This window comes from Thamnophis elegans, chromosome 13 (genome assembly GCF_009769535.1).
Source record: "Thamnophis elegans isolate rThaEle1 chromosome 13, rThaEle1.pri, whole genome shotgun sequence".
NCBI classification, from domain to species: Eukaryota; Metazoa; Chordata; class Lepidosauria; order Squamata; family Colubridae; genus Thamnophis; species Thamnophis elegans.
The window spans coordinates 27067625-27080375 of NC_045553.1; the positions used below are offsets into that span (position 1 = coordinate 27067625).

A 12751-nucleotide genomic window follows, 5' to 3' on the forward strand; every position below is an offset into this window, starting at 1 on the left:
TAAGAGGAGAAATTGGGCATCAGTTGAGGCAGCCCCAGAGCACAGGGACGAAGGTAAGCCACAATATCTGTCTTTTAGATGGCTTAATAGTTTTTAAAAGTGTTTGTGTCTTTATGTAGCTTTGTGTGGAAGGGGTTGCCTGGCTGGGACATATCCTAGATCTGCTTTTGCAGCCAGGGAATTGTGTGGAAAATTTCTGTCTTTTTTTCCTGAATTGTGTGAAAATTGTCTTTTTTTCTGAGTGTCTGCAATTCTGCAAGTAGAGATGGGAGACGCGATTCACAGCTGAGTAAAAACACGCTAAAAATCTGTTTTCTTTTTCACCCATGGACACACCAAGTCCAATTCTGCCTAGGCTTCCATTGCTGTTTGGCAATGAAAGGCTGTGTGTTGAGAGAAAAAGTATATACCGTATTTTTCAGAGTATAAGATGCACCTTTTCCCCCCACCTAAAAGAGGGTGGAAATGTTGGTGCATCTTATACACCAAATACAGCAATTTTTGACCTCCTGAAGCCCCACCCCTGCATCCCATATTTGCGAAAAATGGGCCAAAAAAGAGCCATTTTTTGCAAAAATGGGGGTGTTTTTGCCTTACCCCAGCCCTGCTGAAGCCTGCAGAGTGCTTCTGGGGGCTGGGGAGGACAAACATGTTTTTTTCTTACTTACCTCTTTGAAATCTTGGTGCATCTTATATAGCGGTATAGTCAAAATACGGTAGTGTCAAAAATATATTTATTAAAAAGTATACAGTGGATTGTTTATTAAAATTGCACGGTATCAAAAAGTTTGTTTTAAAAAGCATTCCGTACGAAAAGTATATTTATTTATTTATTGTTAGGCTACACAGAAATAGAATGAAAGAGTTGGAAGGGACCTTGGAGGTCTTCTAGTCCAACCCCCTGCTTAGGCTGGAGACCCCACACCATTTCAGACAAATGGTTATCTAATCTCTTCTTTAAAAACCCTCCAGTGTTGGAGTATTCACAACTTCAGGAGGCAAGTTGTTCCCCTGATTAATTGTTCTCACTGTCAGGAAGTTTCTCCTTAGTTCTAAGTTGCCTTTTGTAGGGAATTTGGTCTAGTGGTTATTAAAGCACCAGTCTAGAAAACGGGAGGCTGCGAGTTCTAATCCCGTCTTACCCATGGAAAGCTGGCAAGGTGACCTTGGAGCTGGTCACTCTCCCTCAGCCCAACTCACCTCAGAGGGTTGTTGTGCAGAAAATAGGGGGAGGAAAGTGTGTGTTAGATATCCCAAAGATGCTCTTCAAAAAGCAGCTGCATTATTTTTTATTTCTTTCCTGTCACTTAAGATTATTGGAAGATCTAGTCATTGAAGAAATTGCACAAGATGGGCATGGCTAGCTGTAACCTTCATTATTATCTGTCACTCGGGGCATTATGCAAACCAGAGGTGGCATCCTGCTGGTTCTAACTGGTATTAGAAATTGCCCAGGCTCTATGGCCGTATTGGCAAATCTATGAACCTATGCCTCATGTGCCTGCAAAGATGGCTCCATGTGCCACCTGAGCTGTTGCTGAGGTCAGCTTCACTGCGCCAGCCAGCTGATTTCTGGGCCTCTGCTGGCAGATGTGCGCATGTGTAGGGGGGGGATTGTGCCAGTGGTGGGTTTCAAATTTTTTTAGAACCTCTTCTGTAGGTGTGGCCTGCTTTGTGGGAGTGGCTTGCCAGCCATGTGACTGGGTGGGAGTGGCTTGCCAGCCATGTGACTAGGTGGGCATGGCCAACTTGTAAAATGTGGTGAAACTCACTTAACAACGTTCTTGCTTAGCAACCAAAATGTTGGCTCAGAAACTCTGGCATTTGAAGCACGCAAGTCTTAAAGCTGTCAAGTATCCCTAACCCTTTAGAAAAAAGAACCCAGGGGTGTTCAAACTTGACAGCTTTAAGACTTGTGGACTTCAACTCCCAGAATTCCTCCTCTCGCTCTTCATCTTGATGATGTGTGGACGGGCAGGGGGAGGGAGATGGAACCGGTTCTAAACGGCACTGTAGATTTGTGGAACCTCTTTTATAGAAGAGATTAGAACTGACAGGAACCCACCCCTGGATTGCGCCCACATGCATGGGGGTGTGGGATTCACACGTTCATGGGCATGTGTGTGTGTGGGGGGCCTTCAGGGGGGCATTGCATAATGGGTGTCGTCATGGGCTTGCGAGCTATCACATGCGCAAATGCACTTTCGGCCCCCAAGGGGAAAAAAGTTCACCATAACTGCTCTATGGCATCCCATCTAGGCCCTTTTTTAAGGCAAAGCGCATATATGGAAGGCGGAGCGCGGGCTCACATTTGCCAACCGGTAGGGAAGGTAAATTAACACCACCCCTGATGCAAACCCATTCTGTCTTGAGCACATTGATGAAATAAACTAATTCAGTCGCTACTAAAATATGTTTCCCAAAACCCACATTGCACTTCAGACATCAAAACATTTGCAACTAAATTGAGATGAGCCACACTCTGTTAAAGACCTAGGAGTACTCATTTCAAAAGACCTCAGACCCAGAGCTCATTGTAACAACATTGCCAAAAAGGCATTCAGAGTTGTCAACCTTATTCTACGTCAATTTCTCTCTGGTAATGCTATGCTGCTAACTGGGTCATACAAAACCTTTGCCAGACCTATCCTTGAATAATGCTCCCCTGCCTGGAACCCACACTGCATTTCGGACATTAATACATTAGAGAGGGTCCAGAGGTATTTTCCAAGAAGAAGACTCAACTCCTCTGCTCATAATAAAATTCCTTCTATCACCAGGCTTGAAATTTTAGGCATGGATAACTTTGAACTACACTGTCTACATTCTGACCTGAGCTTAGTGCACAAGATAATCTGCCATAACGTCCTACCTGTTGATGACTACTTTCACTTCAACTGCAACAACACGAGGGCTATCAATAGATACAAACTAAATTTAATCTGTTCTAATCTTGAGTGTAGAAAAAATGATTTCAGCAATAGAGTAGTAAATGTGTGGAACACCTTACCCGACCCTGTTGTTAGTTCCTCTAACACCCCCCCCCCAATACCTTTTACCTTCAGCTGTCTTCCGTGGACTTTACACGTTTCTTAAGAGGTCCATAAGGGGGCATCCATAAGGGCACCTTCTACTGTCCCCATTTACCATATTTTTCGGAGTATAAGACGCACCAAGGTTTTGAAGAGGCAAATTTAAAAAAAAGTTTTTGCACTCTGCTAACCTCCCCAAAACGGCCCATTTTCTGCTAAAACGCCCCCCCCCCCTTTTTAAAGGGCATGAATAGCTCTTAGGAGGCTTGTAGAGTGCTCCGGGGTGGGGTGAAGGGCAAAAACAAGCAAAAAATGGCCAGTTTTTCACGAAAACAGGCCCGTTTTTTTTTTGCCCAAAAAAGGGTATGGATAGCCATTAGGAAGCTTATAGAGTGCTCCTCGGGGCTGGGACGGGCAAAATTTTGCTCACTTCTGTCCTCACCAGCCCCCAGGAGCACTCTGAAAGCCTCCTACAAGCTATGCATGGCCAGTTTGGTGAAGGGGGTGGGGTTTCGGGAGGCTAGAAATGCTGCATTCAGTGTATAAGACGCACCCAGATTTTCACCCCCTTTTTTGAGGGAAAAAGGTGTGTCTTATACTCCAAAAAATACGATATATGTACTCTTTTCATGTGTTTATGTCTGTGTTTTGCTTATTTATATCCATTTATTTGTGCCATTTTTCACGTGTTTTTCATACTTGTTTCCTTGTACTTACTGACAAACAAAATAAATAAATAAATAGCACCCAGTGCTTTCCATAGCAATTTTTCCACTACTCTTGTACTATGAATCTTGTGAGATCAAAAGGAATCAGCATTCTGTTCTGGTCCATGTGCTTCTCTTTAAAGTTGAGAGAGCTGATTTCTTGCAACGGGGAGGGGGTGGTGGTGAGTTCCTGCCCCTTGGCAGAACTCCTTGTTATTCAAAGATCAAGAAAGCACTTCCTGGAGAGAGGGGGGGGGGAGGAGAGAGGGGGAGGGAGAGAGAGAGAGAGAATACAATGGAATCTTGGGACGCTGTCCGATTCTCACATGATCGGGTTGTTCCCCTGCAGGATATCTGTAGAAAGAATGATCTGAAATGCCTCCCAACTGTTTCAGTTATTGGCTTCGCTGTTTAGGAAGCATTGGGAGAAATGTCCATCTGGGTTCAGTTCCAAGTGGGAAGAAAGACACTGGAAACATTGGAGGCTGCTTGAAAAAATGGTTTAATGGTGGACAGGACCACATGGTTTGAGATCCTGGGCAGAAAAAGGGAAGAGATGCTGAGAGTGCCTGGCTTTTATGCCCTCTCTGGGCTTTTGAATTTGAGCTTGCATTCTGATTGGTTGCCAGACCCCCATGGGGCCATGCAGGGGTAACTTTGTAAGTCGTGCATATGCCAGGCTTGGTTGTCTCTTGCTGGGTGATGATGTAATGAAAGGGCTTTGGGATTCCTATTATGACTCTGCCTGAAGGAGGTAGGTCTTTATTAAGTAGAATTGACTGCCTTTTTAAATATTCTCCAAAATATTTCATTCTTCTAGGAGCAGGTGGTGGCTTCCCACATTTCTAAACATGTGACGATCAAAATGACTCTTCGGTATCTTACATAGAATATAAATGAAACAATTTAAAACATTCACGAGTCTCTGTTGAAAGAGAACCAGCCAAAGCTGGGCTGTGTAAATACTGTGGTGGTTTTTTTTAATTGACTTGGTAGACACTGACTTCTAATGCTGTGATCACCTCCACCAAAAGAGTAGAATTGCACTGCATTGAGATAACCTAAGATACTTATTGCCTTCCTTGGCAATAAGGCAGCAGCCTGTCAGCTGTTTCCCAGCACTATCTTGCGTTTAAGAATATTTCAGTTTGTTTACTGATTTATTGATGTCAAGATCATCTCCCTTACTTTTTACCCCTGGCTTTTGATCCTGGATGTAGTCCAAACTTGTTGAAAAGATCTCCAGTGGAACAGGTTCAATCCTCCCCTTTTATATCCAGTTCAGGTCTGGAGCTCCCTTGAGCTTGCCTTACTGCCCCCACCTTCCCTGCCAAGGAAAACTACCCTGCTGTGAGGGTAGCGGAGACCTTGGGAGTCTGGGCAAAGAGATGCTGCCTAGGGAATGGTCAGACAAGAGACAGCATAGCCCACAGCTGGATATCCATGGAGAATCTCAGCCATCCAGGTCATGGTTGTCCCAAAGGTGCTTTTCAGGAGGCAACTGGACTTTCTGTTTTTTTTTTCTTTTGAAGACATTTCGCTTCTCATCCAATAAGTTTCTTCAGCTCTGACAGGAGGGTGGGGAAGGGAAGGATTTATAGTCCTTGCAGACAGCTGGTCATTTGCATCCTTTCAGAGGGCCATTGAAGCACTTGGAGGTTTCTCTGTGTCCTCAGAGTCACCTGAGTGGTGCTAATAATTCCTGTAGTCTGCAATTTTCCCTCTGGGAATCTATTCCAACTCCCACACCACTCAAAGGGTTTTCATCCCAAATTGTATGGCTAAAAGTCTATAGAGATTCTGAGGACACAGATGAACCTCCAAGTGCTTCAATGACCCTCTAAAAGAATGCAAATGACCAGCTGTCTGCATGGAGGATAAACCCTTTCCTTCCCCACCCTCCTGTCAGAGCTGAAGAAGCTTCTTGGATAAGAAGTGAAATGTCTTCAAAAGAAAAAAAAAAGAAAAAAATCCAGTTGCCTCCTGCAAAAGCACCTTTGGGACAACCATGAACCTGGATGACTGAGAATCTCTACAAAGCTGCCTTAGAGCTGCCAACTTCTACATACCAGCCTCCTTCTGTGCTTCGGAAGGCTCCTGCCATGCCCAGCCAACTTTCTCCACTGGTTCGACTGGTTCGCCTTCAGTGACGAGGCTTTAGCTGAGCCGCTGGCTTGCGTTACCCAGCCCTTGTGAATGATACCCTCCCAGATAGAAAAAGGAGAGAGGGTAGGAAGGGGAAGAGGAAGAGAGGAGTAGGGGAGATGTAAGGGAAGAAGGAAAGGGAAAGGAGAGGAGGAAGGAAAAAAGTAGAGAAGGGAGGGAGGGAGAAAAGGAAGGAAAAACAGAGTGGTGATATTACAAATAGGTGTATGGGATGGTCAGGAAAGCAACCTCGATAGTATATTTCAACTTTTTATTTGGGAAAATAAACGTGTAAAAGTGACAAATATAATAATAATAACTATGTGAATGTATACTGGTAACTGTATGTAAGAGACTAAAAAAAAAAACTTTTCACAGTGAATGATATCCTCCAGTGCCCGAGGGCGCTTTTCAAAATTGTGGGAGCTTCATCACTGGAAGCTTTCATGAAGAATCTGGACAGTCATTTGTCAGAAATGGTGTAGGGTCTCCTCCTTGGGAGGGGGGTTGGACTAGATGACCTCCAAGGTATCTTCCAGCTCTATTAATCTGTATGAGCCAATCTCTCCTTTTTCTGCCCGCAAAAGGTCACCAAGAATCTCCCGCATTCAAGGCTTCTTGCAAAGAAGTTGACCAACTCCGCTTTGCCAACTTCCTCTCCCGGCGGGGCCGCTACTCCTTGTAGCTGAGCGCGGGGGCTGAACTTCGCCCTCCCGCGCTTGCCTGGCCCTCCCTTGCCGGAGCTGGGCGCGTCAAGTCCTCCGGGAGCAGCAGCGGGAAGAGAGAAAGCGACCCGTCCCAGCCTCGCCCCGTCCCTTCCTTGGGCTGCGCCTGGTCCCTGGGGAGTGGGAGATCATGGGGGGCCTCCAAAGCCGGGCCGAGCCGCGCCCCCCTCCTGCCCTTCTTCCTCCTGGGGCTCAGGCTGAGCAGAGCCCCCGCGGCAGGTTGGAGGGGGTCCCCGGGTAAGTGGGGAGGGGCAGCGGGCTTGGGGGTCCCTTCTCTCGCTCTTGCGGGAAGAAAGTTTGGCAAGGGGGGAATTATTCCTATTATGGCCACAGAACGAGGCTTTGATAGGCACAGCTGGGCAGCCCCTATCAAATCTAATCAAACCATGCCAAGCGCGATGGGTGCTAATTCACCCTGGCATCTGCTTAGGAAAAGGGGTGCTTTCTTTTCATCCTGCAAGCAAGGGCATCTTGCGGGGTGGACGGGTGGACTTGGGGGGTTTGTCATCGCTGAGGACTTCTGCCCAGGACTGTGGAGGGGAGGGGGGTTGGCCTCCTGCATCCTTCTCCAAACCCTGGTTGGCTTAGCTGTGGTTTGTTTATTGGTTGGTTTTCTGAAAGGGTGAATTCGGTTGATACAGACTGCCAAGCAAAATGTGGTAACTTTGGGCTTGCATGTTATTATGTGACATTTGGGGTTCAAAACTTGCAACCTCTTGTTGTACACCTGGACTGGTTTTAGTTTGTCTTGTTTGGGGCTTTGGATTCCTGCTCCAGACAGGAGCCCAGCTGCAAATTTAACAGTTCAGTTTTGTTTACTTTATTTAAATTAAATAGGGTAGGGGCGTGCATGTGCACCAGCGTGCCTAAGGTCCCTGTCCTAATATCCCCATTTATTTGTATCCACTTCCTCTATTCTTCTTCATGTTTATTCTTATTCCTGTTATCTTGTACAGGAGTGACAAACTAAATAAATAAAATAAAGAAATAAATTTAGCTGTTGGATACTTGGGGGAAAACCCTACAGATGTCTCTAGGACTTAAAATCATGTTATTCAAATGGCCGGGCAGCTTTCTCAGTCCATAAATGTTCTTTAGCACTCTTTGCAACCCAGTGATTGTAAATTGTTCCATTTCTTATTAGCGTTTGTGACACTTTTTTGCATTTATTCCGCGTATTCTGGGGCATTAAGGCTTTTGTCCCTCTAAACAGAGAATATAGTGTCTGGTATGGGCTTTTTGGAAGAAATTACAGATCTGTACAGGTCTGCTTGAGACGGAGGTTGGACTAGATGACCTACAAGATCCCTTCCAACTCAGTTAATCTGTAAATATGAAGTTCAGTAATAATTACTTTCTGGAAAAAAAGAGTCTTGTGGACTTTAACCTTTGAAATTTGACTTGTGATCTTGCAAGCTTCTAATACATGAAAGCGCTAAGCTTCCGCGTTCTCCAGTTTATGGTTTCTATGAAATTTTAGTTATGGTTGGCCTATAATATGCTTGAAACTTTTGTATGTGTACTGAATGCAAATCTGTGTTGGTATAATGCTTGTTGTGTTGCATTTCGTGATCTAAATGCATATTATGTTGATATACATTCATGGACACATAGAAAGAAACTATGTTTACACGCCATTCAAAAGAGACAATAAACAAGAAAAAAGGGAAACAAAAACACCAGGACAAATCTTTTCCAAAAACATAACACCCATATAAGGAGCGATTAACATCAGCCAAACATTCAAGCAGAACCGTAATCAAGGAATGACCAAGAAAAAAAACCACATACGAACCAACACTGGTGTAGGGCAAGCCATTATACAGTGCACAAATAGGGAGCAAACCCCACATTCAATCACACTGATGATGTTGTGCAGTGGTGGAATTCAAAATTTTTGACTACCAGTTCTGTGGGCGTGGGGCGGTCCGGCTTGGTGGGCATGGCAGGGGAAGTATACTGTAAAATATCCATTCCCTCCCCACTCCAGGGGAAGGATACTGTCCCCACTCCAGGGGAAGGATACTGTAAAACCTCAATTTCCTCCCCTCTCCAGGGGAAGGATAAAGCAAAATCATCATTCCCTCTCCTCTCCAGGGGAAGGATACTGTCCCCACTCCAGGGGAAGGATACTGTAAAATCTCTATTCCATCCCCACTCCAGGGGAAGGATACTGTAAAATCTCTATTCCCTCCCCACTCCAGGGGAAGGATACTGTAAAACCTCAATTTCCTCCCCTCTCCAGGGGATGGATTCTGTAAAATCCCCATTCCTTCCCCACTCCAGGGGAAGGATACTGTCCCCACTCCAGGGGAAGGATACTGTAAAATCTCCATTACCTCCCCACTCCAGGGGAAGGATACTGTTCCCACTCCAGGGGAAGGATATGTAAAATCTCTATTCCCTCCCCACTCCAGGGGAAGGATTCTGTAAAACCTCAATTCCCTCCCCTCTCCAGGGGAAGGATACTGTCCCCATTCGAGGGGAAGGATACTGTAAAACTTCCATTCCCTCCCCACTCCAGGGGAAGGATACTGCAAAATCCCCATTCCCTCCCCTCTCCAGGGGAAGGATACTGTCCCCACTCCAGGGGAAGGATACTGCAAATCCCCCATTTCCTCCTGTTCAGTTGGGATTTGGGAGGCAGTGAATAGATGGGGGCAGGGCCAGTCAGATGTGGTATTTATCGGTTCTCTGAACTACTCAGAATTTCTGCTACCAGTTCTTCAGAACTGGTCAGAACCTGCTGAATACCACCTCTGATGTCGTGGGAAGAAATATCAATTCCAAGCCAGAACTGATATTGGTTCAGTTCCAAGCCGGGAGAAAAGCACTGGAGACAAAATGGAGGGTGGAAGCTGATTGGAAAAAGGGTCCATTTATTGATGAAGCAGAACCACCAAGCACATGGTTCTGGGCAGCTGACTACATGCAGTTGAGAGTGGGTGGCTTTTATGCCTTCTCTGGGCTCTGTACTTGAACTTCCTGTTCCTGTGCAAGAACATTTATTCTATTGGCTGTTGTCAGATTCCTATGGAGTCGTGTAGGGGTTATATAGGAGTCATAGCTGGCTCTATAGGCAAAAGAGGAAATGCAAATCCTAGGTGTTTGTCTGATCTCCTAGGTTTGGTTGAAGTTTGGACTGCTCTGGGAGGGGATGCAATTCCTATTGTAGCGTAAGGGCTTTCGTCCTGTTTTGTTTCACGGGTGAGGGTATTTTCTTATAAATAGAGCTATCTAGATACCTGTCTTCTTTCAATAAACTCTTTATCTCTGACATCTGCTGTGGGCTATTAAGAAAAGGTGGGGGCTGCTTTCTGCCTCTAAAAACATCTTCTCCATTTAGGGAAATATAATATTCTGTGAAGGGCGCGGTGGCTCAGTGGCTAAGACACTGAGCTTGTTGATCAGATATTCGGCAGTTCAGCAGTTCGAATCCCTAGTGCCACATAACAAACCTAGCAGTTTGAAAGCATGTAAAAAGTGCAAATAGAAAATAGGGACCACCTTTGGTGGGAAGGGAACAGCAGTCCATATGCCTTCGGCGTTGAATCATGCCGGCCACATGACCACGAAGACGTCTTCGGATAGGGCTGGCTCTTCGGCTTTGAAACGGAGATGAGCACTATTGAATATTCATAGCCTCATTAATATGTATAAGCCATGTAAATGGCCTCGCTGTTCTTGTATTTCAGCACCTTTGTGCTGGCCAGCAACAGCCTCCTCCGTCCGGATTGGTTAGGACGCGAGGGAGGCTGTTGCCGGCTGAATGTTTGTTTCTGATTGGTTGAAGCCCGAGTATATAAGGTTTTGGCGGGCTGGTTATGAACTGAATCGCTGTTATACTTAGCTTGGAATAAATCCTGTTAGCTGTTCACCCTGTGGTCGCGTCCCTCATTCCGAACCTCTAAACTGGCGACGAGGATGGGATCAGCAATTCCGCGACGCTAGGGTGGAAAGAGAGAGACAGACAGTTAGCTGCCGCCTTCCAGACCGGCAACGAACGCTGCCTGAAGAGGGAAAAAAAATTTTTTTTGTGGCCCTCAGTATCTCTCCCTTCACAACCGTCAGGATGACATCTGCTCTACCTCCTTTTGCCCCCTTTGGTTCGGCCAGAGAATCTTGGGAAGGGTTTATGGAGAGGTTTGAGTGTTACCTGATCGCTTCCAAAAATCAGGCTCAAACCGAAGAGGAAAAATGCAGCTTTTTCCTCTCATGCTGCGAGCCATCTATGTTCGCCTCAGCCAGAGCTTTGGCAGCCCCACGGCCAGCATACAAACTTGGGTGGGACGAACTCATGGCCAGATTGAAGAATCACTATGCACCCACCCCTTCAGTCATCGCTCGCCGTTTTGCCTTCCGCAGGCGAGTCCAAAAACAGAATGAATCCATCAGTCAATTTTTGGAGGCTCTGCGGATGGTGGCTGCCCAGTGCGAGTTCTCCAACCTTGAGGAAAATTTGGTGGAACAGTTTGTGTGCGGGGTCCGCGATGTCAACCTGCGGAGCCGCATGTTCCGAAATCACCGAATTACACTCCTCCAGGCCGTGGAAACTGCCCGAGCCGCTGAACTATCTGAGCAATCCACGGCCGACATTGAGCGGTTACAGATTGCCACACCAGAGCGAGCACCGCCTGACGCATCGCCACAAGCCCACATGGTCGAGGACGACCTGGCTTATGAGGATCCAGAGGAAGAAGTGGTGGCCCAGATGAGGACTGTGCCTAAAAGGAAGCCGAAACCGCAACCTGCAGCCCAACAGGCGTCCGCAGTGCCCTGCCGGGGTTGCGGAGGCCGTCATAAACGCCAGGCTTGCCCATTTTTGAATGCCATCTGTAATCGGTGCAAGGGCGAAGGCCACCTGGCTAAGGTCTGCAGGGCATTATTGCCGGCACCCTCGTTCCTTCAATCTCCCGGCCGTTCCCAGGCACAACCGCGCCGCCAGCAGCAGCGGCCACCGAAGAGGTCGGAAGATTGCTACCAGTCCACCAGTCAACCATCTACTTTTGACAGTACGGCGAGCCAAGCCGTTGCAGGGGCCCGGAAGGTCTCGACCTCCGTCCAGCTGGAAGGTCAGCCGTGCCGGATGGAGGTGGACTCTGGCTCTTCTCGGTCCCTCCTGCCCTGGTCTCTCTTCGCCAAACTGTGCCCTAAAGTGCCCCAGAAACGCCTAAGGCAATCTGAGGTTTCCCTAAGGGATTACCAAGGGAGGGTGATTCCTACGCTGGGATCCTTCCCTATCTCTGTATGTTATGGCCAATTCCGGGGAAAGCTACCCATCCTTATAGTCAGGGATGACTTGCCGGCCCTTCTGGGCCTGGATTGGTTTCCTGCCCTGGGATTATCAATTGGGGGGGGTCCACCGGGTGGTTCCTAGCACTCTCGAGGACACCTTAAGGGAATTTTCGGACGTTTTTGACGGCCAGTTAGGCCGTTACAAAGGGACCCCCATATCTTTAAGTTTAGACCCTCAGGTTGCTCCCATTAGGCTGAAAGCCCGTAGGGTGCCTTTTGCCTTAAGGGCCAAGGTTGACGCCGAACTGGATAAGTTGTTGGCGCAGGGAGTCATCGAGCCCGTTGATCATTCCCCTTGGGAGACCCCCATCGTCCTCCCAATTAAACCAGACGGGTCGGTGAGGATCTGCGCCGACTACAAGTCGACGATCAACTTGGCCCTTCAGGCAAACCCCTATCCAGTCCCTGTAGTGCAACACCTGCTCCATTCCCTGGGGCAGGGTTGCACATTCGCCAAACTGGATATGGCGCAGGCCTATCAACAGCTCCCGGTGGATGACGATGCGGCGGCTGCCCAAACCATCGTCACCCATCGTGGGGCTTTCCGTTGTCGCCGCCTGCAATTCGGCGTTTCCGTGGCCCCGGGGATCTTCCAAAGCCTGATGGAGCGGCTACTCCATGGGCTGCCGGGCGTGGTTCCGTATTTCGATGACGTCCTGATCGCTGCTTCCAGCCGCTCAGAACTCATCGAAGTACTGCGGAAGGTCCTCAGTCGTTTCAGGGGCGCGGGTTTAAAACTGAAACGCAGCAAATGTTCATTTGCTGTTCCTAGAGTGGAATTCTTGGGCTTCATGATTGACGCCCAAGGCATCCACCCTACACTGTCTAAGGTAGCTGCCATTAGGAA

At 47.4% G+C, this 12751-nt stretch overlaps 1 protein-coding gene across 2 annotated transcripts in view; it reads left to right on the forward strand.

The window, feature by feature from the left end:
- The first annotated feature begins 6682 nt into the window (after nucleotides 1–6682).
- TACC1 (transforming acidic coiled-coil containing protein 1) overlaps nucleotides 6683–12751 on the forward strand; it is a 108047-nt gene continuing 101978 nt past the window's right edge. For both annotated transcript variants that reach the window (XM_032229624.1, XM_032229625.1), the window contains exon 1: nucleotides 6683–6846. In XM_032229624.1, coding sequence (XP_032085515.1) covers nucleotides 6740–6846 — 107 coding nt within the window. In that variant the 5' untranslated portion in view covers nucleotides 6683–6739. The remainder of the gene's footprint in view (nucleotides 6847–12751) is intronic.